The following is a 27,110-nucleotide window of genomic DNA, read 5'->3' as shown; positions in this document are numbered from 1 at the left end:
GCGGAACTCAATCCAGTCACCCTGATGACTCAATCATGCTAGAAAAGCTTTTGGTGGCGCAGGCGGTTATAGTGAATGAAGCTGAATCAGGTGATTTTTATTCGGTTTCAGAAAATTCAGCTTCGTTGTGCGAAGATTTGGCTACACAGTATTCCAAGCAATTGCGCATGGACGAGGCTGACAGTGAGGTTGACGACGAAGAGCTCGGGGAATATCTAGAAGACAGCCCGATCACAGTGAAGGGCGGAGGGGATGTTTCAATGTTAGAAGGGGCGGTCGGAGGGCATCAAGAAGCTGGGATGGAGCATATCACCCTAGCTACGATCTATCAAACAATTTTGACTCACATGGATAAAACCGAGCAAGAAAGTCATAAAATTCAGAACTCTTGCCGAAAGCTACAAAGCTCCATTCGGAGTTTAGCAAAGTCGCAGTCTGACTTTGGAGAAAGGTTCACCGAGGTGGAAACTAGAGTGTCTAATATTGAGGATGATTTGGTAAAACAGAAAGCGGCTACAGAAACTTTAAGTGCTAATAAGGAAGACTTGCTATGGAAAATGGCTGATTTTGAAAACCGCGCTCGTCGCAACAATTTAAGACTCATGCAAATCCCCGAAGGTAAAGAAGGGCAAGACCCACGTAAGTTTATAGTGGAGCTATTCCAGAAGGCATTCCCGGATTTAAACAAATGGGATTGGGAGAGAGAGATTGAGCGAGCCCATAGATATCCCTTTAATATTCGTCTTCAACTTGGGCAAAATGTGATTAAACCAAGACCTTTTCTTGTGGCCTTCAACAACTTTCGTGCCAGGGAAGATATATATATATATGCACACCCGACCAAATAATAAAAGTATGGGTGAAGGGTTCACTTTTTTTGCGACACCAGACTATTGTAAATATACAATGGATAATCGCTGGCAGTTGCGACAGTTAGTGAGTCAATTTCAACGAAAAGGCGCACAAGCGTACATCATGAACCCAGCGAAACTTAAAGTCATTTATAAGGAGAATTTCCGATTTTTTACTAATGTTGCAGCAGCGAAGAAGTATCTGCAGACTGTAAATGATTCTTAGTTTCTTTTTCTGATTACTAAAGTGAAGTGAAGGATAATTTAGTATAATCTAGTATGAAAGTCTGTCATCTAAAGGACATTTTGGTTTCATTTGTGTATTACTAATTTTCTTGATATGTCTCATGCATAGAGATTTGTAATGGGACTTTGTGCTGCTGCAGTATAGCGTGCTGAAACGTTGCTTTCAAGATGAACTTGGGAAATGATACTTTATTTAGTCCTGTGGGGATATGACAGAGGGGGCGGGAAGCCGGCTACCATCAACAGGACCATGAGTCTGATAGCCTCGGAAAAGGGAGGGGGGTATCTGGAGGGGGGGTGGAGGGCAGGAGGGGGAGTAGGTGGTGGAGGGCACAGGGGGTTAAGGGGGTTAAGGGGGAAAAACCACAGTGACTACTGGTGACAATATACAAAAGAAAATATATTACTGGCACAGGGACATCAAGTTAAGCAATGTAATTAAATCAAAATACATTTGTTCAGGTAGAATCAAATTTAATCGGAGGACTAGGAAATTAATATCTCATGCCTAATTTAGGGTCAGCTAACATTGAAACGATATGGGACACATTTAAGGCTTGCTTTAGAGGGGAGGCGGTGAGTTATGGGCTGTATCATCAAAATAAACTACGCTCTCATTTGCGAGATCTTTATAACTGCTTAAGGATAGCGGAAGAAGAATTGATCAAGGAAATTGGGAAGAAGGATAACTCATTGAATATATTTGAGGCTGAGGGAAGAGTAGCACAATGTCGGGCTGGTATAACTGGGGTATGGAGCAGGAGATAGCACGGAAATATCTAGTAAATAGACGACACACTCATGAATATGGGGAGGCAATCGGTCGATCGCTGGCTTTAAGATTAAAAATGAAGGCTACTTCTCGTATGATCCCCAAGTTACAGGATCAGTTGGGGGTGGCTCATGAGGAGCCGGGGGAAATACTGGATATATTTTAGCAGTTCTACGCGGAATTTTACACTCACCAGTCAAATTTAGCAATGGGTCCGGTGCCGGAAGAGGGCATGATCAATAAACTAACTGACAGTGAGATAGGATTCTTAGATAGTCCCTTCTCTATGGAGGAATTAGAGACGGCAGTTAAAAACATATCGAATGGAAAGGCGGCAGGCCCGGATTTTATTCCCGGAGGAGTATACAAGTGCTTTTTTGAACCATTGAAAAAGGTCATGTTGGAGACTTTTAGAATGGCACAAATGGGGAAGGCTCCAAATACTTGGAATGAAGCTTCAATTGTTGTATTTGTTAAAAAGGCGAAGCCTCCTGAATTACCTGGATCCTACCGCCCAATATCTTTGCTTAATTGCGATAGCAAGATATATTCGAAAATGATAGCGAATCGCTTATCTAAGGTCATCACACCTCTTGTCTCAATAAACCAACATGGGTTTATCCCAAAAAGAGGTACCGTTGCACATATTAATAAGGTTATTACTTTATTTGATATTGCAGAAGGGGAAAAAAGAGATCTAGCGCTGATATTACTTGATGCTGAGAAAGCATTTGATCGTGTGGAGTGGTTATATTTATGGGAAGTGATGAAAAGAATGAGATTTGGAAAGGCTTTCTTAACAACAATACAGGTTCTTTATAAGTCACCTAATGCAAGAATATCTGCTATGGGCCTGAAATCTGAAAAGATTATTATAACCAGAGGGACACGACAAGGTTGTCCATGCTCCCCATTGCTTTTTGCTTTATTTATAAATCCTTTTATTACTAATTTGTTAAATTCACCTTACATTAAACCATTTATTGTTAAAGAAATTGCATACTCAGTATTCGCATATGCTGATGACATCGCGATAACTACAGTTGACCCTGGGGAGGCAATAGAGGAGATTGAACAATTAGCCAGAGAGTTTGGTGCCATTTCTGGCTATAAATTAAACTCAGCAAAAACTCAAGTACTGTGTACAAATAACATACAATTCAACGATCCAAGGGCAACGGACGAGGTCACATACTTAGGTATAAAAATTAAAACTCAAATGCAAGAGATAGTCGACAGTAATTGGGAAGAGACAACACAACAAGTAAAGCAATCCTTAGAGAGGTGGGGGCGGCTGCAATTATCTATAATTGGTAGAGGCAACATTATTAAAATGAATGTTCCCGCTAAGATATTGTATTTATTTCGCAGTATTCCCTTGGAATTTCCATTGCAGTATATACAACAACTTCAGTTCATGTGTTCGAAATTTTTTTGGGCTCCGGGGAAAACCCGTCGTGCTATCAAATGGCTGACGCTACCCGAGGAAAGGGGAGGGCGAGGATTACCGGATTTTCTATTTTAAGATTATATTTGTTTTCTGCAAAGAATGAGACTCATGCTGACAAGGGAGCCAACTGAGGAAGAAGCGGAAGCTCCTTCGATATTTTTCTTGTTATTAGGAGAACATGCAAAGGGGTGTTTATTAAAGGAGTTGGAGGGGAATTATTATAAACGCACACGCTTTAAGGTACTGGAAGCGGCCTTTAAAGTATGGAGAAGCATACGGAGACTTATGAACTTTGGTAGAGTTACACATTATACTCCCTTTAGTGCGGATAAATTACTCCCTTCCGTGTTTTGGGACAGAGTGGCAAAGGGCTGGTCAAAAAAAGGATATGTAAAATAGGTGACCTATATGACACTAATACAATATTTGTTACATATGGAAATTTAGCTGAAAAATATAAGCTGACCCAATCCTCTTTTTTTAAATATCTCCAAATTCGGCATTTTTGTTTAAAAAAGCAAATTAAACCTTATCCTAACAAACTAGTCGAGGGAATTCGCCTCAAGAAAAGGATAGGCTCACTATATTTAATCTTGATGGAGTTTAGGACTGATGATATGCAAAAATACAATGCGTACTGGCAGAATGAGCTAGGAGAATCAGAATTGGACATTCAAGATACTATATGTATGGCTAAGGAGGTATGTCTGGCTGCTAACTTAAAGGCTCAAATATACAAGACGGTGTTTAGGCTATACTACACTCCTAAGCGGATGGCTACCTGGGGTAACAAATATGATGGTAAATGTTTCCACTGTGGCGGGGCGGATGCTGATATGCTGCATATTTTTTTTCATTGTCCCAAACTATCGCATTTCCTGACCAGTATTGAAACATTCATTGCTAAGGTTTTGCATAATTCGCTTAAGATCTCTCCGGCACTTATGTTATTGGGAATAGGACAAAATGTTTGTAATGATAATGTATTAAGCAAGCATAAATATTTTTTATTTATGGCCATGACTGTAGCGCGCTTATGTATTGCAACTGAATGGCTTCAGCCTGAGGCCCCTACATTTGAATTTTGGAGAGCCAAGTTTTATAATATTTTCGAACTGGAATGGAGTATATATGCTTTGAAGGGGGTAAGGAAAAACGCACCGGTATGATAATTTGGGGTGCTCTCAAAGAATATTTGGAGTAATGTTGAGTTTATCAGTATCTAAGTTCAATGTTTGAAATTGCTGATATGTGTCAGTTTACTCTCAATTGTATTAACCGTATGAATTCAATCTGGATTGTTACCGGTATGACTGTGGAAATAAAAAAAATATTTAAAAAAAAAAAGGAAAATCTGGCGCTCCCCTCCCGCCTTACTGGCCAAGCTATGCCCCCCATCAATCCGATAATCGGTTTGTTTCTTTGGACATACGTGTTAGGATGTAAGCCTGCAGTTTCCACCATTAGTGGATGAATTCATCTTACCATATCCATGGTGCGCAATTTTGCAGGTGTTCCTGGTCTCCAGGAACTGCAGGGCAGGTCTACCGGGGTGTGCCTATTTCTTTGTAGAGAGCAAGGGTGCTTCTGTTTTGAACAACTGTAGGGAAGGTCCATGGACTTCTCCTGACAGTTTTGAGCCGGATCAGAAGCTGAATGTTTCAACTGCTGTCCTTAGTGGAGCCTCATAGGTTGCTTCAACTGCACTTGTGTCGTCCTAAGATGTCGGGTTACAACTGTATGATTTTGATATGGTGATCACTTGTGGGAATTAACATGCATTAAAACACATTTTTAATGCTCTGGACATTAGAATTGTGTATGGAAGCTTGCAAGATGCCCGTCATTCAAAGAGATTACCCTTAATGTTAAGGATTGTGACAAGAAAGAGAAGGACTCGGATAAGGAAGGTTGGCAGTAAGGAACAGGGACATGCCCGGTACAATTTCCTTAGCCTCTGTATTTACAGAACATTTTGAATTTGCACTGGATGGAACAACATATTTTTAATAATATGTTCTTTTTATAGATCTTGTCTTTCAAGTATATTCCTGTTCCATTTCAGTTTCAATCTCGGTAGTGCGGGCCCCCCTGTGGATCTGACAGCAGTAAGTTAAAAGCAGCGCTGGATTTCAATATTCATAAACTGTCAAACACATCACAGGTGCAGCTTCGGAGAACAGACTTTAAATATGTAAATAGTCCCAAAAGAACAAGCAGGGCAGAGAGAAAAGTATGGTCTGGTGTTCAATAGTGTCAACCACGTATCTTTACCAAGCTAAAGACACTCGCACAAAAATGCCAGCCCATTCCCATCAAAACAGCAATGGATTCTTCCTTAATGAGGACTACATATCCCACACTGCATGCGGCTGGCCAAGGCAAACACAGGCCTGGAGTGGAGTTCATGGTATTTCGGTTACTTGGACCACTGAAGTCAGACAAAGGTAGTTTACCTGCAGCTTTCGACGAGTATTTTAGCATTATCCAACTCGTGTTCTGAAGCCATCACAGTTCTGGGGTCGGTGATGTTAAAAAAGTGCTTCAGCCGTCCAACAAACGAGTTCTGATCCCACCGTGGGGCGTCAATGTTAAACCCTGCTGGGACCATCGCGGCTGCCATTGTAAGTTCAGAACTGTAAAGGGCGAGAAAGCATCCATAGAAACAATGTAAAGCTTTCACAAAATGTGCATTTAATGCACTTTTAAAATTAGAAGATGATCTAGAAAGTCATCCTAAAATAAATTAAATAGTGCTTAATTTCTAGAATGTTAGTGACAGTGCAATAAATGCTAGAAAACGAATGTAAAGGCCTCAAGGAGGTAGTAGCAGTTTACCCTGGGTCATTTCGAGTTTGGGGTCTGAGCGCAGGCACCTCATGTGTGAGAGGTTTTCATTTTTCACTGATCACCTGCTGCACTCGACCCCTTCACTGACCTTGACAAGAACATTTGGCAATAAACCGTTTTAGATGAGTCAAGAAGAGTACATTTTGTCATGACAGCTAAAATTCAAACAAACGAATCAAAGAATTATATCTAGCCTGTTCTGCAAAACAGCGTTATTTTCTTATATACATTGAAAAGCAAAGATATACTTTAGAATCATTAGCAACACATTGTTAAACTTAGGTGTTCCGTTTGATACAGAGATGCAATTATTTCTCTACTGGGCTCTGGGTACAATAGCTGTATTTATAGAGGCAATGCTGATCTTTTGATGGCATCATGGCGAGGAGTACGAGTAAATAGATTACAAAGGTTAAAAATAAGTGCATTTTCTGGAGAACTTGGAATGATCACGTTCCTTATTTAAATTATATATCAAGTATCACCACAAACAAACTCGGACTCAACACGTGATTTGCAATCTTGACTGGGAATGGCATTAAAGACTTGGGACCTGATTATGTTTTTGATGGTGTGGAAGGGGAGTGGCACGCCACCGCCACGCTCCCACAACGCCAACCTCCACCGTTACCGTTGTAATCCAGACGGGCAGTCCTGTGGTGGTTGGCCCACGGCTCTGCCTTTTGAAGGCTCAAAGGAGAGCCCTAGAAAGGCAATGCTGAGGGACCACAACAGCGCGTTCTAACACAGCATGGACTGTAAAGCCCATGCCGTGCAGGAACTGGGGGTGCAGAAAGACCGGGGGGGGGGGGGCACACCATGTGCCCCCCTGCATGCAAACTCAAGCACCAAGGCACCTATAGGGCTCTCTCAATTTCCACACCACCATGCATTTCATGGCGGCTAATCACCATGAAAAGGAGGGCAGTGAGGAAACTTGGTTGGCAGTGCAGCAGCTGCACCACCAGCCTATTATGGTCTCAGCCCGCTGCAAGACCGCCACGGGATCAAAGATCCCGGTGGCAGAAACGGTCCTGTGGTGGGCCTGCTGCCATACTCTCAATACGGCGGGTGGACCGCTAGTCTGGCGGTGCAGGGCCCGCCACCACAGGTTCAGCAGGAACTCGTAATCAGACCCTTAGTAATAACATTGATCGATCCCTTCTTTCTCAATCAGATTTATGTGAGGGAGAACATGGAAAGGTGTAACACAGATCCAATCATCGTATTAATATCACAAATGAGTCCCTCTCTTTAGAGCAATTGGCCATAATGTACCGAGAACCACTAGTGCATATCTGACCTTTAACACTACAACACAAGCAAACAATTACACAGATGCTTATGGCGCAGGATGATCTTAATCTCACTTTTGAAGAAACAGAAATGCAAGAGCCTGCGAACAGATAACATGCTCAAGGAAAGCCATGGAATTGAAGATTTGTGGTAACTTTATATTTGATCCTGACTTCTGACACTAAAGAAGTGATATGCATGGTGTCCCTAGAGCTTAGAATCCACAAAACCCTGGACAGAGACCTACGGACAGCAGACGTAGACCTGGAATGGCAGTTACCTTCAACGCAACATACACTCAAGAAAATCAACATCATCTGGCAGGAAGGCAGTGGGCAAAAAAGAGGCCAGGGTGATGGGGTTGGGGAAAAGGGTCAATTTGGGTTGGTTCAAATTATGATTGAGGAAAAGGTGCATAGCACTGTGTCAATTGACACAGTTTTCAATCAGCTTTTAGTGTGGTCAGCAAATGTGTACTAACAAGGTCATCAGAGTCACGGCCTGCAGCAGTGGAAAGAACATTTCAGCCACAAATCTCCTTCTTGTTCTCACTAAGAATGCTTGTAAAACAGCAACTAAGGCATATGGGGGAATTGGGTGCAGGCAACCATATACCACGGTGCAGCCCCGCACCACCATCCTGCAAACATTAAATGTTAAGGTACTTACTGGTAGAAGCAACAACACAACCTCTCGCACACACAATGAAAGGACCCAGACGAACAGGAGAGGTGCAAACATTTAACAGATACGCAAGACGTAGCAGCAGTGCAGGCTTTTCTCACGCACAAAAAAGGTAAAGCGATCAAGCTTCACAGTCTGAACAGGTATAGCATGAACAACGGTGTAGTGCTTTTACATCTATCCGTTGTGCAGAATATGTGTAAGGAGGTGGAGATGGTACTAGCTGGAACAACACTTTGACTCCTTGGCTTGAGTCCTTATATGGCACTAGAAAGAACATTAGAAAGGTAAGTATCCAGATAAGAATCCAGATAAGCGAAAACATTTCTAGCAGCTAGATGGAATGGACCAGTGGTGTCCAGACCCTAAAATGTGTAGCCCATGGAGGTGATGCCCCTTGAAAGTCTTTCCCGAGATATGAAACAAAGAATTAGGGCACTCCACCATTGAAAGTCATTCACAAGATAAGCGAAAAGTTATTAATGTAGGGTTTGTGAATGCGTCTTTCCAGGCCATCTGTTTGTGGACTATAATGAAAACTGCAAGGATTACATTTGGTACGTTTATGCATTTATCTAGGTAAAAAATAAAATTAAATAAAAAAACATGCAATTTGGAACTATCAAGTAAGACTTATAGAACAATAGGAAAGGCAGCTTACAAATCCATCTGGAGAGTAATATGATTGAATCAAGATGTTTGGAAGCTGCAGTATTTAATTGAATTTGTGCTAAATTTGCATTTAGTTCAATTGTGCACCTGTCAAAATGTAATATAAAGCACTTAAATGCAAAATTAAGCTCTTAGAATATATTTTCCTTTAATTTTCGGCCTCTCACCTCTCCTCCACGTCCTTTACCCTGGAAACAGTCAGGCAAGCACGCAACTGCTCTATGAGTCGCTGCAAACTTGCGAGAAGTCTGCAGTACCAAACACTGACGAAGCTGGTTAATGAGTGAATGCCAAGGTTTGGCCATTTCTCCAGCCCCCATGGTTAATCTTTCTTTCCCCCGACCGTTCAGAGTTCATTTACATGGAACCTGGACAGTATTTGTCTCGCAGCACAATATAACGTTCTACATTCAAAAGCATTTGGGACACGTTTGTGTCTGGTTTTCTTTGCTTTTACCCGTCAACAGTGAACTGTGATCGATAAAAGATAGGTAAATCCAGAAGCACTTTTATGGACCTCAGAGAACTGTGCATGCAAAATTAATCAGTAGTGGTACAACCATCTAGCCTGTTATTATTAACACTTATGTACGAATGGAGACATCACATAAAAAAGACAAATATGAAAATTCCTTATCACTTTTAGTATCCTGCAAACAATGGTCCCCGGCTTTACTTCAACGAGGAATTGGGAAACTGGTCTTACCACCAACTGCAAAAGGCCATCGGTGGTCTTTACCGAGCTGCTGAGTGTCAATTTACCATGTTCCAATTAGTCCTTGCTGGCAACACTGACTTCTGGGACTTGTAGTTTTAACATTGTGTGGAGTCAAAAATATACGTGCTTGTCTTAAGTGCCAGGACTTGCTGACAGTATCACACATGACTTGGGGCACTTAAGAACTGCGCCCACCACCCTGTATTACAAATTAGGGTCATGCACTCAACTCAATTTGTGCTTAATAGATTTTTGAGAGGTATGAACAGGGCGTACGTGTTCATTGTATGTGCGTAGCATGTTCATTTTATGGTAAAAGAACCTCCTATTTTCCAGGGGCGGTGGGTGACATTTGAAAGTGGTGGGGCGCAAAGTAATTAGCATCCAGCACCGTAGCGAGCGAGCGCAGCGAGCGAGCCCGAACCCCAAAAGGGGGGTTAGGGGGGATAACCCCCCCCTAGAAAATTTTGAAAAAAAAGAAGACAAATCGTGCATTTTCAAGCAAATTTGAGAAAGCAGGAAGGTTAATAAAGCAATTGTGAAAGTGAAGTTATTACATTAATAGATGGCATAACATAGGTAGCTGCTTATTCAGTATAACCACAGAGCTTCATACATTCCGTCCTATTACGCTCAGGTGCTGAATTCAGACTATAAGACTTTCATGAAAATCTCAGCTCTAAGAGAAGAAGAAGTTGCTCAGCAGTTGGGAAACAGCCTTCACAAGCATTGGGAAAATGAGAGGCAATTACTTGAAAGCAAACTGAAAGCAATGCATCAAGTAGTAACTTAAAGCAATGCATCCAGCAAAACTGTGCATGCAGTCAACCATACAAAAGTAAACTAAAGCAAGTGTGAACCTGTGAACCTTCACTTTGAAAGCAGGGTGCTAGTCAACAGGCCAGCACATACATTTAAACTGAAGAAGAGTACACCTCAGCATGCAGGCACCAACATAAAAGCACCAAGCAAGTCAAACAGTTTAATGAACGAAAAATGAAAGCAATACATCCAGCAAACTAGACAGTGACTCAAAAAATAAACTGAAGCAAGTGCACACTGAAAGGAATGCGCAGTCATTAGTCAGACATTCATATAAAAGCAACTTACCAAGACACCTAATCAATTACATGGGAAAAAACTTGAGCCAATGCATCCAGAAAACCAGACCAGCACACCAAAGCATCCCACCACTGATAGGATGGCAGCTGTGCTCTTAGGGTCACCCCTCAGTTTTTTGGCAGGGTTGAGCAACCCCCACTTTTATGCCCTGTGTGTCTGAAGGGGAGACAGGTTAAAGGGGTCATAATGGGACATCTGGCACAGCCACTTTGTAATTGAGGTCACCCACCCAGCTCAAGACTGAGTTACAGGCTGATCCTAAATCTTTAAACAACCACAAGGGTCTCCAGCTAGTTGGTTCTTGAGCCAAAAGAGTCCTCAGCTCACTGGGAGTCTTTACATCGTGCCTGAGATGACATGACAATGTCCCTTAATCCGGAGCAACTGTGGGGACTGGTCTGGGTCTGGATCTGGATCTGACTTGGTACGCGCAGGATACAAAAAGTAACGGGTAGGTGGTAACCCACTTCAAGTGAAGGAGCTGTAAGGAACCTAAGCGCACTGGTGTTGATACCACTAACAGGGCAGCTCTGGCTTTCTCAGGGTGGGTGTCAGCTGTGTGATGAAACCAGCATGTGAAGCAGTTACCTCAAACAAACTAAAACCAATGCACTCATCAAGACAAGGATTTACATGAAATCAAATAGAAAACCACCATCAAGCCAGGTAGTCACCTAAAGGCAAATTGAAGTGACTGCACACTATGGGAAGTGCACTTCACCAGCCAGCCTATTACACTAAAGGATAATAAAAGCAATGCTCCCAGTAAACAAGACAACATAAATTGAAAATGTTTCCCCGCAGGACCAACAGTCACAAAAAGTAAAGAAACAGAACGAAGTCAGAGGCACTCCAGGAATCCAGGTAGTCACACAAAATCATAACTGATTGAGCAAACTGTGTACTGAAAACTATTGCAAATAAGACAATTATATCAGAACAAACTAGTCACAGGAAAACAAATGCATGCACCCATCAAGCCGTGCATCACAAGTCAGCAAACTGAATCCAATTAAACCAGCAATACTTGGTGTCACCCAAAAGCAAAGTATAAAGTGCACTTCAGCACCCGAGATGCAATATGTACACACAAGGTAGTGGCACTCTTACCTGCAATAGGCGTACTTTTTGCCCTTCTTGCCCTGGACGGTTTTCGGGGAGTCGTTGGAAGCGGGGGAATGCTGCAGGAAGTAGTTCATGCGGGCTTTCCAATCTTTCAAACTAAAAAGGAAGAATAAAAAGGCACGTTAAAAACATGTCCCTCTTGGCAAAAGCGAAACAAGTGTGACAACGAACTACAGTAAGCATGCACAAAGAATGACAGGGGTCACAGTGGGGGATGGGCATGCACAAGATCACATGGAGCGGCCGCAGCACTGGAAGCAGCGTGCATCTAATTTTCACACACCCACTCACTCGCGCTCTCAGACACCCCGGACTTTTCTAGTCGATTCCAGAGCCAAGTATGCAGCACAAGCTCGAAAGAACCACCACAATCCCGGAAGTGACCTTTACACCAAGGTGCGGTGAAGGCGTCTCAAAGTAAAGCTGATAATCGCTTTCCTGCATTCTACCTATCATCGCGTATTTACAGACGTTTATGTTAACCCTTTGTTCGGCTCATTTATCGGGCACTGATGGGATTTTGGGAAGGAAGGCAATGTACCCAGATGTGGGTATCGGTCGCAAAAGATATACTCGCCCCCCCTTAGTAAAAAAAGGAAATCTTCCTAAGTACAGAAGAACAAACCTCTTAGTCAGCCCTTTGGGGCGCTTCAAATCGATCTGCACTTGCATATTTCTGCAGCAGATGTATTAACCCGCTGAGCTAAATAAAAGGGGATTTCACACCAATTTAAGTGCACTGGCGAGAAAAAAACACCTTTCTGTTACAATGTTCTTTAGGACGACTTTGGAAATCATACAAATTCTGCTTTTCGCAGTCAACGACTAATCGATTCCATTATCATTTTAATTACATAAAAATAACTAGTTATACAGCCGCCATCGAATGCCGGGGTAGCCTAGCCAACAAGGATGCTACATTGAGGACGGTAGTCGGAACAACTGGATACTCGCAGTGAAGCACGCCAACGAATGGCCAGGGGTAGTAGGCGCTATATAAATGCAATTCCCAGTTTCCCTCATAATACAATAGGTACTATCCTGGGATTCGGCAGAACTCCCTTCCCATCCAAAACTGTTTAATATACATTTGCAACAGAGGTCAACTGACAGCAAACATGACGTACATATAAACACTGCGCAGACAGGGCTTACAGACAACTCTCGCCAGCAGTTCTGCAAACAAGAACACACCAAGCCCAGACTACTGCATGTGATCACTTTCAGATGCTGGTAACATTCCTACTCCCATGGGTCCCGCTGCCCCTGTTCCTTTAACCCTACTGCAAGACCCACCTCCTGCCTCACAACACATGGATGTGATCAACCTCATCGCTGGTACACACATCTGCAAATTTATTTTTGCACTGCCATGTTGAAAGGCCCTGAAACGCTCTACCATAAAAATGTTGGGTATGGGATGCGGTAGCTACAACAGCATGATGTGTGCTGAGAAGGTTCAATGGAAGAGACGCAGTAACATGTACTTGGCATATAACTCGGCACGTAACTCAAAGCACATCAACATATACATTTACAGTTCTGTGCACATTGACATAGATATGCCCCAAATCACATAATGTCAAAATGGAATCTGGACCCATGTCTTGCTCAAACCAGCAGCTTTGTAGTCGCATCAAGTTGGGGCAATGGCATGACCTGGAAGTCGGTGCCCTCGCACCCGGTATTAGCGTTGCCAATATTCTGCAACTCTTTGATAACTCTAAGCCACCAGCTAGCAGCACATTTGTTTAGGTCAGCTGTTTTCATTTGGCCGCTTTAATAGGGTTTGAGTAAACGTTGACCTGTAGCAGCGGACACGAGGACTCGCGCAAACGGCTATTGAGGGGAGCATGTGGTTTTCACCTTTAAGGAGGTGAAGCACAAGCATGCCTACAGAATGGTGGCTTAATCACCTGCTGTAAGAGGAAAGTGCTTTGAGGCATTCGGATCAAAGCCATTTTTGTAAACGTATCATCTGTGTACGTTCAAAATGCCAGCTTTTATCTATGAGCAGACATAATCACTTATTCTTTAAAGTCAAATTAATATTTTTTCACTCCCCTGAGATGTTGGTCATATTATAAACATGGACATACCACAGTGTAGAAGAAACCTATTTTTTCAGTGTAATAACCATAATTTCCTTTTAATAAAGCGCTTCATACCGCCCTTGTGCTGTTTCTAAGCCGCTGTAAATACCAGCTGTTGCCATTACCCAGTTTAGTAATACTGTATTACTCACGTAATTTTTGTGCAACTAAAAGCAAACTGTATGTTGTCAAACAACCTTATGTACTAAAATTTGCTCACATGCCCTATGGTAATTGTTGGGATTGGTAGAAAGAAATGATTTTTAAACCACGCTGTTAAAATCTGGCAGAAGTCTGCCAAGAGTCTCTGTACTATATATGAGATATACTATATAATATATATTCATTATTATCTAGAGGGAACATGTACTAAAACCCCTCAAGAAAGAAACCTGTGTTGTTATTTCTGCTGTCATTTCAATCATCATGTATCAGACATAAAATGCAGTGACCGAGGAAGCGGATTGATTTTACAGTGTGCTTTCCTCCACCCGTCCTAACATGTCGGTAATGGAAGATCCTCACGTGGGCTCCAGATAATCATGTTTTATCGCTGCAGAGAGCAGGCATCCGAGTGATGGCTGCCTGAACCCCAGCCGGATCAATAGCCAGCAGACAGGTCATCGAACGGGTGGAAGGCTGAGTCAGCCTTCCAGGTTTGAAATCATGCCATCCAAATCATCTCATCTCAGCAGCAGTCTTTTATTCACCAAGCAGTCCTGACAGCCCAGCCCGTGTACAACAGGCGCTACATAGGGTAGAAAGTTCTTGTCCATGGAACTGCCTCGCAACAACGGACATCAGGAATATCTGTAAATGTTGGCAATGAAGGTGACTGTGGACAGTACGAACAAAACAGGCTCCAGACAAACTGACCACCAATCCCAACAAGCAGACACACGAGCTACGAAGCGTCTTGTAACACACTGTTTGCTACCTCGCACATTTTGTTTGCTTTAGATACTTGCACCCGGCCACCATTGCCTACGTAACGTTTGTTCTTGTGCTGGAGTGTCTGCCTTTTATTGCAGTATTATACTTCTACTTGTATTTTGTACGTTTTTGTAACCTGCACACATCACTTTTATTTCTCCTGTAATGCACCGATTGCTACCTCATGTATTTTGGTCGCTCACTAGTGACACTTTTGATCCATGTAACTTGTTTGCTTTCGTATTTTGTTCCTCGTGTATCATTATTGGCCCTTTTGTGAAGCGCTCTGACACCTTCGGGTAAAGTCTGCGCTATATAAAATTGCATAAATAAATAAATTTAAAAAGCCGGGTCAGCGCCAAAGCAATGGTGCATGCAGGGAGCAGTTCTTCATCATCCGCCGGACACTTACATGGAACCTAGTCATTATTACCGTCTAGCCTTTGCGAGCATCAATACCTGTAACTTGCAAGACTGTGGTTAAAACCGCATTGAGATTGACTCCGTCTTTCGCTCCCGTATGTTGATAAAATGTGTATCATATAAAAACACCTTCAGATCTATTAGTGGGTTAACACTACATAACTTCTAAGACTCTCAGAGCCCTGCGAAAATACAGCGAATGTTAACATCTAGACTCGAAGCACAGGCACCTGGCAAAGGGTTTGAAATCATAAAAAGGCTCTCAGAGAGAAAATATTCAGGGCTCATGCTTATGAACACACACATCTTAGAACAGGGGGAGGCAGGAACCGTAACACCGACCCCACAGAGGTGGGGGCTCAACACTGTTCTGACCCCCAACTTATTATAACTAATTTATTTATTTATTTGTATTTATTCATGCGTTTTTCTCTCACACGGACTTTCCCCGAAGGCGTCAGAGGCTTCACCAGAAGAGCAGGAGGCTGGGAGGGAGGTGAGTGAGTGCCAGAGTCCTTCTGTCCCTGCGCGCGCTGCTTGTGACCCTCGGCAGATGATGCGCCGTGTGACCAGGGATCCACACTACACCCGGGGCGGGGGGCTCTCTGAACCTCCTGGTGACCATAAGATAATATGGCTCTGATACGAACCCCTTCAAAGAGCTGCTCTGGAAACCCTCAATAAAGGGGCCGTTTGAAGACACAAAGACAAACCATGCCTGTCTGTACAGCAGATCAGAACGAAGAGGAACGGCTGTGATTGTGAACTATCAGCGCTCCCTGTCCACACACGCAGGTACAATGGACGACGGGCTCGAGCAGCTGACACAACAGGCTATGTACACAACATTACAAATGGTAAATGCATTACGTTTTGGAAATACAACTTTTTTTACACGTCGTCCTGAAAAAAAAAACAATAACGGGAGAAAGGTTCCCAAAGTTTTCTTACCGCGGCGCCGACATCCTAGCAGTGCGTGCGTCAGACAGTGTGTGTGCCACCCCCAAGCGCGGCATCCAATGGGATGCTGCACCGGTGGACAGCAGCGCAAGGATTGGCTAGCGTGGCATATTTGCTGCTCGCCCTTTCTCCCTCTGTAAACCCGGGCTGTGGCAGGCGAACAGCACCCCTGGGTCCCGCTGGGGACCTTACAGTGCGCATGCTTGGGAAAGTTTTCAACTTTCCCAAGCATGCGCACTATAAGTTCCCCAGCGGGACTGCCCACTACGGTCTGCTGCAGCCTGAGTGTCTGTCACTCAAGCTGCAGCAGGCCACACCCCCCCCTGCACATTCCCGGCGGCTGATTTGTCTTTTATTTAGATAGGCCGGCGGTCGCGATGCGTCCATGGTGGCTGGTGGGGCTCCGCCCTTACGCCCCAATGGACGCACCGCTGCTGCTATTTTCCCAATTAGTTCGTGCAGAGCTCTGGGGCGCACCATATGTACGTTTCAAAGTTACAGTAAGACGTCATCTGCACATAAGGAAATTACATGCCAGTGTCCACACTCCTCTATGCCCAGTTTGACCATCTCCTTTCTCATATGACAAGTAAGTGTTTCCATAGCTATGGCAAACAGGTGTGGAGATAGAGGATGCCTGTCTCATGCCCCTGTAAACTCGCCATGCATTAGATGTCTGTTGTCCGATCGTCACTTGTCTGTAAATCCAGTGTATAAAAACTTAATCCAGGTTCTGATGTCTTCTCCAAATCCCACGTTCGTTAAAACTTTAAACAGGTATTCCCAGTTTAAATCGGCGAGGCATCTCGGGAAGTGGTTTTGGCGTTTTTGCATCTTCTGCTGGTATCTCTTCCAGAAGTGCTTACCTACTCTTAACAGGAATCACAGCTGTGATCAGGTCCATATATGTATTCTATTACTAAGGTGTTCTGACCTAACACACCAGCTGTGGGAGCTGGGACCCCAAACAGCTTTTACCCATAAGAATTTCCTCAACAAAAGGCCCACAAGTTGATGAATCGGAGACCGTGTTAATATTCTTGAGGCAATGTGTTCCTGTGGTAACTGACCTTCCAACCCATCAAACATACAATTACTTAAGGGTCCGCTCAATAATTGAGTTCTAGATCAGTAAAATAAATTCAAAAGGTTTATTGCAATCTTCATTAGGATTTCGATATAGAGTGAACATAAAGCATTTGCCTTAAAAGGATCTAAGTAAATAGAACAATACAGAATAGCATAAAATCTAAAATAGTTAAGTCCCAAGTGGGCAGCAAAATCAATAAACAGACAGCATCCTTAAAAGAAAAGGAAAGTCATCTGGCTCACCCTCAAAACCAGGGGCTTAATTAAGAAATCTTCCCATAAAATAGAAGAGAAAGTGCAGAATCCTCATGGTGCAATCAAATATTATCTTATCAGAAAATTAGAGTATAATTTTATCAAACGCCATATTATTGCCTTAGCACCTAAGCACTATCTCACTACATGAATATTGATTCTGCTTGCTCTAAGCTAATGTCACCCAGAGATGGTAGGACAAATTAAATACGTGAAAAACAGCAAACTATTATGAATGAATAGGGCACCATGAGCTAGCGGAAGACCCTTGAAACGTTGCATTATTATGATCATGCTGCAAAGTTTAATTGAGAACAGCAAGAATAACGCCAATGGAAATAAACAACCATGACTCTTCTTGACAGTGTGCTGCAGAAATAATGAACAGTTAAACGTGCATGGGGAAGACCTCCATTTTTAGGTCTCGGCCTAGCGTTACACTGCAGTGTTCGCGCAGCCGAGATTTTATGTAAACACAGTATGGGGGCTTGAACCCGCCCCTCTTCTCCATTGGCTGGCTTCCTAAACTGAGGCCAGCCATTGGAGGAGAGGGGCGTCACTCCGTTCAAGCCCCGTCTTTTTCGGATTCAGGGGTGTGTTTTTTGCAGTTTTTAAGTCTGTGACGTCATCCGTCACTCAACCGTAAAAACACGCCCCCGAATGCGAAAATAGCGCTGCTTTCATGACGCCATTTCTCCCCGACCGCCGCTGGAGGAAGTCGAGAAGCTGCAGAGTCCTCAGGTGAGTGCTCTTTGCTGTCCTGCCCCCCCTCGTTCGTTGTGCTGCCTCCCCTCCTTCGTTGTGCTGCCCCCCTCATTCGTTGTGCTTGCTGTCCTCTCGTTCATTGTGCTGCCTCCCTCTCGTTTGTTGTTCTGCCCCCCTCGTTAGTTGTGCTGCCCCCTCTCGTTCGTTGTGCTGCCCCCCCTCGTTCGTTGTGCTGCCCCCCCTCGTTCGTTGTGCTGCCCCCCCTCGTTCGTTGTGCTGCTCCCCCCCTCGTTCGTTGTGCTGCCCCCCTCTCGTTCGTTGTGCTGCGCCCCCCCTCGTTCGTTGTGCTGCGCCCCGCCTCGTTCGTTGGGCTCACTTCACTGACAGTCAGGCTTTATCAGGTCTACACTCTTCGCAGCGACCCCCCTTCCCCCCACACACATCCATCCAATCCCCCCACATCCTTCCAGATAAAAAAACGTTAGTATTTGCACGCTATTCACATATTCAAAACAATTTATGTTGACCTTGAACCCTCATTTCTTGAGTATTCATCTAATTTTTAGCTCTTCATCAGAAATCGCGTTATTGTGGCAAATCCCTCCACCTCCCTATAGCACGAATTGTAAGTATTTAATCAGCAACATATTGGCAAACTGAAAACTAAGTGTTCACATTCGGTTTTGCAATCGTATTTCAGCTGGAACACTGTTCTACGGGCAGAAACGTATCTGGTATTTTCAAGTCTGGGAGCCGCAGCGAGTGTGGAGCCCGGGAAATGTCAGACTCCCCCTCCTCCCCCTTTCCCACACAGATGAGTCCTTCCCACCCGGCTGGCAGCGGGCCCAGGCTCCCTATCGGCTCAGCCGTATCCTCCTGATTACCGTCCTCGCCAGGGGTGATGCCCGAGATTGCCCCCACCTGATAGCATTGTCTGCCAAACAGCGGTGTTTGCTCTGCACACAGCCTATCTTGCCTCCCGATAATACTGTATCGCGCAGCCGGGGGCAGCTGCAGTGTGGGTTGCAGCACCCCGAGACAGACGTGACCCGCGGGTGAAAGTCTAGCCTGCTCCCAGGGGGTGTTCCAAGGGGTGTAGGGCATCAAACAAGAGAGGGGAATGGCCCCTAGCTTTTCCCGGCTGGTTGTACAGAAGCCAGTTTGGTTAGAGCGGGGCCCTTACACTACACAACCTTCCAGAACTAATACACCAATTTTATGTCCCTCAAGAAAGTGACTCTGTGTGTGTGTGTGTGTGTGTGTGTGTGTGTGTGTGTAGGTGGGTCTGTGTGAGGGTGGCTCTGTGTGTGTGGGTGGCTCGGTATGTGTGTGTGTGGGTGGCTTTGTGTGTGTGGCTCTGTGTGTGGGTGCAAATGCAGTAGGTCTCGCATTTGCAAGAGATTAAGCTATTGGCATTGTAAATGACAATGCCATTCATTTATGTTTTAAAAACATAAATAAAAATAATGTCATGAGCAATGCCAATAGCACTAACTTTAACAATGCCGAGACTATTGCATTGTAAATGCTTGTTAAAAGATGGCTACGAGGACGTAATTGAGGCCTAGTTAACAAGAGTCAGAAATGCGCACTTCTACATGAGCTAGGAAATTATTTTAAAAGGCAATAGCGCAAGGTCAGTCTATACATCATCGAGGGCAGAACTAGAGTCTGCACGTTGTTAATGCACAAAAATCTTTAACACAGGACTGTATTTCTAGGTTTCGTCACCCATGCCGCCACCCACTGTAAGTGGGTTGCCAAGTAGTACAAAATCAAAATCAGGAGTCCCAATCTTCCTTCCTCTGTGGGCATATACAATTTCTCCAGGGCCACATCTGCCAGTTCTTCAAATCAAGTCCACTAATATAGGCAAAGAAGGGGTTGACGATTGTTGCTGACAAACAATTAAGGAATCCTTGGCAATAGCACCATCTTGTCAAGGGTCACCCTTCCCAGTACTGACAAAAGAAGCTTCGTCTAGATGCCTGCAGATGCCCAGCATGAAACTAGTGGTCTCTGGAAATCACCAGCTAGGATATCGTTACAGTCCCTATAAATGTTTATACCCAAGTATGGAAAAGTGTGGTGTACCATCGTTGACCAATAGTTCTATGTGTCTGGTTGGGCAAATTTCAAGTCTGCTATTTGTGTTATCAGATATTTTTTTTATTTTTTATTTATACATTTTTATATAGGGCGAACTAGATCCCATAGGATATCAGAGCGCTTTACATTAGGAAGGGAAGGAAGGACAATAATGCAAGTACATCAACAGGTAGAGATAAAACAAGCAGGATCACAGATTACACGACAAATGCCACAAGGAGGTCATATTAAACCATTGTACAAGGGTAGCGAAGGAGGGGCATAGTCAAACCTCCATAAATCAATCAACCACTCTTAGAGCTACAGGAACCACGCTCTCTGAACAACAGCGATTAAAGTTCAAGCTGAAGCAGCGTGCGATGAAGGCTGATAAATGACAGCAACAAGGCAGCAATGGAAATCCAATCTCAATTCTTAAGGTAAATCAGAAGTGGAAGGGAGGCAACCACCCCAAAGGACACTGAAGACAGTTTGAGGCAGCAGGGGACACGTCATCAATAACATGTCAGTCAATGGCTGGTTGGTGATGTTGGAGTCAGCAAGTCAGATGAAGGACATTCGAATGGCAGGACCATCTCTTTACTCATATGACAAATAGGTAGTGCCAAGAAGTGCTGTGATAGAGGGCATACCTCTCTCGTGTTCCTGTGACCCTTCTAGTTGTCAAATATCGGTTTCCCCATCTTCACCCAGGCCAATGTATAAAAACTTAAGCTAGGATCTGATGCCCTCTCCAAATCTAATGTTTTTTAACACTTTAAACAGTTATTCCTAGTTTAGCTTATCAAAAGCTTTCTTTCTGTCTAAAGGGGCCACATTGCCTCTGTGGGGCAATCTGAGAAACCATATAAATTGTTAAAGAGATGGTATAAATTAGGAGACGTGCTCCTCCGGGGTACAAAACCATTTTGGTGGGTGTGTAATAGATAGATGTGTATCGTCTGAATTATAGAAGCCAACCCCGTCCCCAACACCTTACATTCCAGGTTTAACATCGACAGGGGTTGATAGGACGACCAGGACAGGGGGTCCCTGCCTGGCTTAGGTAAGACTATGAAAATGGCCTTCCCCATTGTTGGAGGCAATTCACTTTAAGTAATGTCTATTTCCTCTGCCATCATGTTCCTACATGCTGAATCCTCTCAAGCACTCGGCAGAAAGCACAGGGTTGGAATCCTTTTAGGGATCTTGCCCAACTATTATGTTATTACTAATGGATTATGGTCAGATTATGTTGTAGGTATTCAGTTCTATTTAGTGGACCCTGAAGGCCTAACAGCTAGAGCGGTCAACCTCGAAGCTGGGGAACTGGGTTTGAGTATCAGCAGGGACGCTCAACATCCTGTGATTCTGGGCAAATCACTTAATCACTTAATCTCTCCGTGCCGAACAAAAAAAAAAAAAAAATGTCCACCTGTAACATATCTGGGGCTCATGTAAAGCGCTCTGATACCTTCAGGTCGAGTTCTCGCTATATAAATCCCCCCCAAAAAAATAGAACATGTCTATGCTTGAGCAAATTATAGTTACTTTAGGACTCAAGTTACAGTTAATTGAGATATATATAACTGGTGAATATCAGTGTGTTTTGCTTAAAATTGTATGTTTTAACTAAAATTTTCATACACACGTTACTGGAATATGGTTCTAAAGGTGGTACTGGGTCAACAGACAGTAAATTATTTGTACCAAACTTTCACTTCGAAAAAAGAGCAATCACTTGAGCAAGGTGGTAAAGATTACAGCATTTATTATTTCAGAAGGTAGATATCATTCCAATAACAGTCTTCCAAACATGTCTCCACAAGCCTTGGTCTTGACAGCGGTCTGATATAACCCTTTTTAGATCTTGCTTAGCAGACAGTTCGAGCAGTTTAGTTTAGAAAGATGTATTGTGAACTTACAATCGGCTTGCAGCCCATTCGCTGTTTACTAGTAATTGGGTTTATTGTCACTCATTTACTTGCGTCTTATTCTTTCACTTTCCTTCCTCTACTTGTGTTTGTCACTTCCCTGGAGCATAACCGTTTCACAATTTTTTCATTGCCTGACTTCTATCCTCCACTGCTCACATTTATGGAACTGCTTTTTTAGGTCTCGGCTAGCGTAGGTTGTGCACATGCGCAGTCTCGCTGGCGAGATTTTATGTTCTTAGTAGTGAGGCTTAAACCCGCCCCTCTTCTCCATTGGTTGGCTTCCTAAACAGCGGCCAGCCATTGGAGAAGAGGTTTGTCTTTCAATTTAAGCCCCATCTTTTTCAGATTGGGGGGCGTGTTTTTTCGGTTCTTTCTCTCTGCGACGTCCTCAGTCAAAAACACGCCCCCCAGTCTGAAAAGGACGGGGCTTGCTGCCTCTCGAGTTAGTCCGCTTCTGGGAAACTTCAGTTTAAAGGGAAAGCCTCGGGCGCCGGCGGCTGTGCCTCACTCTATCACCATGACTTTTTTCATTGCTGAATAGCGCGATACAGAAGGTACTGTGGTCTGCTCAGCCCGCAATAAATCAAGTGAGTAGAGAAGCCGTCACGAGTTTCCGAGGCGGAGCGGCTGCTATGTGTTTTTTACAATTTTATGTAGCTGGCTGCGTGCAGCCTCCGTTCCCCCTTAGCAGGTGTGTATTCTCACTCATGGCCATGGGGCAGCGTGCAGTGGAAGCCTACCCCCCTCCATTTCCCTCAGATGGCACAATGTGAGTCCCCTGCTCTGGCCACGGTGGCGCCCTGTCTGGTGGGTGGCCGTCTGAGGTAGCATCCTGCCCGTGTCCTTCTCCCAGCAGACCTCCACACTGGCCGGCTGTCTGGTGCTGAAGGCGAGGCGAAACAGGGAGGGCCTTTGACACGGGGCGCCAGGGGGCAGAGCGGAGCTGCCTGCCTGGGCGTCATTCTGTTCATGGCAATTGGGGGGCGCGCTGCTCGCCGCAGGCCGCCGCGCCTCCCGCTTCGCCTCCTCGCTCTCCTCCTCCATTGTACAATGCTGTGCGCAGCCCTGCCCAGGGGCGCCGGGGAGGCTTGAGCAGCAGCCGGCGGGCAGCGGTGCCTGAGTGCCATGGAGCTGCTGCCATGAGGGGGCGCCCGTCCATCCGGCCCCATGCGCTAGCGCTCAGGTGCAGGCCGCATGCGGTAAGTTCGGCTTGCCATCCCTTTTTTATAATGACACAAACTCGCTTGGAGGGAGGGCTGGGGGGGGGGGGGGGTGTCAACATGTTTTATGTCTGTGAGCTCCTGTGCTGCTCGTGACCGACCTGTGTCTATAGGCAGCAGGGATCGCGATACACCGATACACCGACCCAGGGAGATAACGTTTTGGTCAAGAAGTGCAAGTCACAAAAGCCCATTGTTTTTATGGTTTTCAAATTGCTATGGAGAACATTCACTCCGAAATGTACAGTCTCCTCATCGATACCTACATTAAGGATTCCAAAGAAAGGGAGTTTGTCTTCAACGCCATTGAAACCCTACCTTGTGTTAAAAAGAATGCCGACTAGGCTATGCGTTGGATTGGAGACAGACCCTCCAACTCCACCCTCCCCCTCCAACTCAAACTCCACCCTCAAACTCCACCCTCCAACCTCAAACTCCACCCTCAAACTCCACCCTCCAACCTCAAACTCCACCCTCAAACTCCACCCTCCAACCTCCAACCTCTACCCTCCACCCTCCACCCTCCACCCTCCACCCTCCACCCTCCAACCTCCAACCTCCACCCTCCAACCTCCACCCTCCACCCTCCACCCTCCACCCTCCACCCTCCACCCTCCAACCTCCACCCTCCAACCTCCAACCTCCACACAACTACTCTCTACTCACACTCTCTACTATCTACTACTCACTATCTACAACTCTACTAACTCTATACTACTCGCTCTACTACTCTACTCACCACTACTCTACTTCTCTACTACTCATTCTCTACTACTCACTCTCTAATCTCAAATCACTATACTACTCGCTCTATCTACTACTAACTCTACAACTATTCACTACTCACATTTGCGAGAGATTAAGCTATTGTCATTGTAAATGGCAATGCCATTTATTTATCTGTTTTCAAAAACAACACAGAGAAAAAATTGTCATTTACAATGACAGCAGCTCTAACTTTTGCAAAGGCGAGACCGTTGCATTGTAAATGCTTATTTCTTTTTGTTTAAGCACTCAATGAGAGTGCATGTGTTTTCCAGTTCTTGCCCTCTTGTGTCTCACCCCTGCCAAATATCAGCCCTCCCCACCTCATATTGCTTTCTGATCATTTGCTTCTCTCTCTCTCTTATGCTTCTCACTCCCAAGCTCCCTTGCTTCATGTTGTTCTCTTCAACGTGTGCTTCTCCCTCTAACCTGTGTTGTTGTCTCCCCCACAAATATCTGCCTCTGCTAGCTCCATGTTGCTCCCTCCTCACCCCTTCCTTAGCGCATTCATTGCTCACAACACCCCTCCATGGCTTGCTGTGTGCTTTTTTTCATCAATTCATTTTTTTCTACCTCCTATCACTTCAATTGTCTCTGTTGCTCCTAGCCCCTGCCCACTCATGTTGCTTTCCCCAACCACTACCCTGCACTCACTTCTCTAATAAGTGCTTCTGCATAGCTCCTCACCTCTCCATTCAGATTCAGTAAAAAAAAAAACATGTTTTTTACATTTTGGACAGGCTTGCTGCTGCCATTTGTTGCTAGGCTGACCTTCTTTTTAAATGTGCATTTGTGCCACAGAGCCTTTAAAAAGCCACAAACGGGTCGGGGTGTGCAGCCAAGTGAGTCACACCTCATTTGAATGAGAAATGAAAACACCAATATCCTTCTGCAGTAAAGAACTCCACACAATAAAATTACGAAATCAATTTAGAAAAATATAGTATACTTATTGAGGAAAAACACTCAATGATCATCAAAATAGGTATGGGGATCCACAGATGTGGATTTTTAAATTTTTAAGGCACAAGGTGCCTAGAACGAGTTGAGCATTATGTAAAAAACATACCGTTTGCTGTGGATGAGTATCCAGGAGTAATTTCAGACCGACAGCGATAGAGCAGAGGTCAGATGCACCAAGTATGTTGTTGTAGTTAAAGGTTTTACCTTCAGTCTTATTCTACAACTGCTAGGAAAGTTTCTTCTGTTTGGTCCTGCAGCCCCCAGCTAAACGGGGCAGGCTTCTGGGCGCCAGGTCTCTCTCAAGCCAGTTCTCCTGCAGGCTCTGGTGCTCTTAAGTCAGCTGGGCCGTCTTGAATTAAGGGCTCATTCTGTTTTTTTGTGTCCGCGTAGAAGGTAGACTGGAGGCCGACAACTTGACCATTGGAGAACAGTTCCAGCCCCTTTCAGCAGCAGCCGGGATTCAGAAGTCAGGATTCCTCTTCCAGCAGGGCCTTCTTAAGATGAGGTCTTGCCAGGTCCAGGAATGTTCCCGAGATAGTGGTGGTTGAGGTGCCAGATTTATCCTGTGTAAAAGGTAGTGATGGAGGAAATCTACTGCCCACTCCTATTTTCTTCCTGGCCCCATACCTCCTTTTGTAGCATTTACTCTTTGTCTTACTGTAAAATTATCAAGGAGCCCTATTTCAATATGGTTGTACCCAACAGTCACCAGGCACATCCATTTTCTGGTTTGTTAGAAATTGGGCTGTTGGTTGACTGGGGTGTGAGCCCTGGTAAAGCAAGATGGGCACTGACTCTGTTCCCAATTTTCTGTGCCCTACAGGTGATCCATCCCCTGGAAGCTTGGACTGAGTCCCCACCTGACCAGCTTCATTGGTAATGTACCCTGTAGCTGATATTGAACCACACTCTTGTAAATACCGAGTATTAGACAATTCTAACAGCTACTTCATCTTTACACTTTAGGTGTCCGATCCAGACCATTAGTCGGATTACGGCCAAGTTCCCCTCCTCCTCCTTCCTTGTCCCTTGTCCTGAGGAAGACCCGCAGCCGAGGCCCCAAATATCCCAAGAGCACCAGGGTCGAAACGTCGACGCTTTTCAACTAGTGTGCCTGTACCTAGATTGTCCCACCCCTTCAAACTGTGTGGACAGGCCTATATAATAGCGGAAGGTTTCCCGCTTTGTTCTTTGTAAATATTAGAATTGTATATTATAAACGTTTTTCTTCCTTCTTCTAAACACTTGAGCACCCTTTTTTCTTCTCACTGACTATACTTCGTAGTCCTTGCGCCGTTTATGATCATTATTGTTTTATGAAAATTGTAAATAAATATGTAAATTTTGGTAGTACAAGTATCCAGAGTGTGGTTACAATCCTTGTCTTGCTGTTTTGATTTATCAGGGTACTGCTTTCTTCTTCTTTGCATTTAATGCACAAAATCATTGTGAAATTGCATATATCTCCCCCATAAAGCTTAAGTTAAAGCATGCAGATTTAATTGCATTTTCGAAATTAGAAATGATTTTCATGTAAGGTTTTTTCTGATTAATAGTCAAGGCCCATTGTTTTTCTTTTCACTGGTAAAGCAACAGCCACAATTCCTTGCAAGGTTATCCACAAAAAAAAAAAAATCACTAAACTAACCTTTGCTTACCCATGGTTAGCTTGCCACAAAAAGCATTTAGGCTTAAATTAGAAGCAATATGTAAAGTATTTATACAGCACAGAAACAGAAATGAAGTGAAAACACAACACAAGAAAAATCTCAAACCAATTAAAAAAAAACTAGAGTACATTTGATTACATTATCTTACACCAACACGACAAAACTCAAATCAGTAGAACTGAAGTTATGAATTTTAAAGTGTTTATTAAAAACTAGTTCGCGA

General features: G+C 44.2%; 1 protein-coding gene across 3 annotated transcripts in view; it reads right to left on the bottom strand.

The window, feature by feature from the left end:
* Positions 1–27,110, bottom strand: part of SFXN2 (sideroflexin 2) — a 182,481-nt gene that overhangs the window by 127,501 nt on the left and 27,870 nt on the right. The window contains exons 1-3 of one of the 3 annotated variants that reach the window (XM_078643663.1): positions 16,187–16,375; positions 11,772–11,882; positions 5,776–5,955 (exon numbers count right to left, since the gene is read on the bottom strand). In XM_078643663.1, the coding sequence (XP_078499789.1) occupies positions 5,776–5,955; positions 11,772–11,882; positions 16,187–16,251 (356 nt within the window). In that variant the 5' untranslated portion in view covers positions 16,252–16,375. Of the gene's footprint in view, positions 1–5,775; positions 5,956–11,771; positions 11,883–16,186; positions 16,376–27,110 lie in introns of those variants that run through there. The other 2 variants (XM_078643664.1, XM_078643665.1) reach the window with 2 other exon arrangements.

This window comes from Lissotriton helveticus, chromosome 5_1 (assembly GCF_964261635.1).
Source record: "Lissotriton helveticus chromosome 5_1, aLisHel1.1, whole genome shotgun sequence".
NCBI lineage: Eukaryota > Metazoa > Chordata > Amphibia > Caudata > Salamandridae > Lissotriton > Lissotriton helveticus.
Note: the sequence above shows the minus strand (reverse complement) of the source record. Positions and strands in the feature narration are given on the sequence as shown.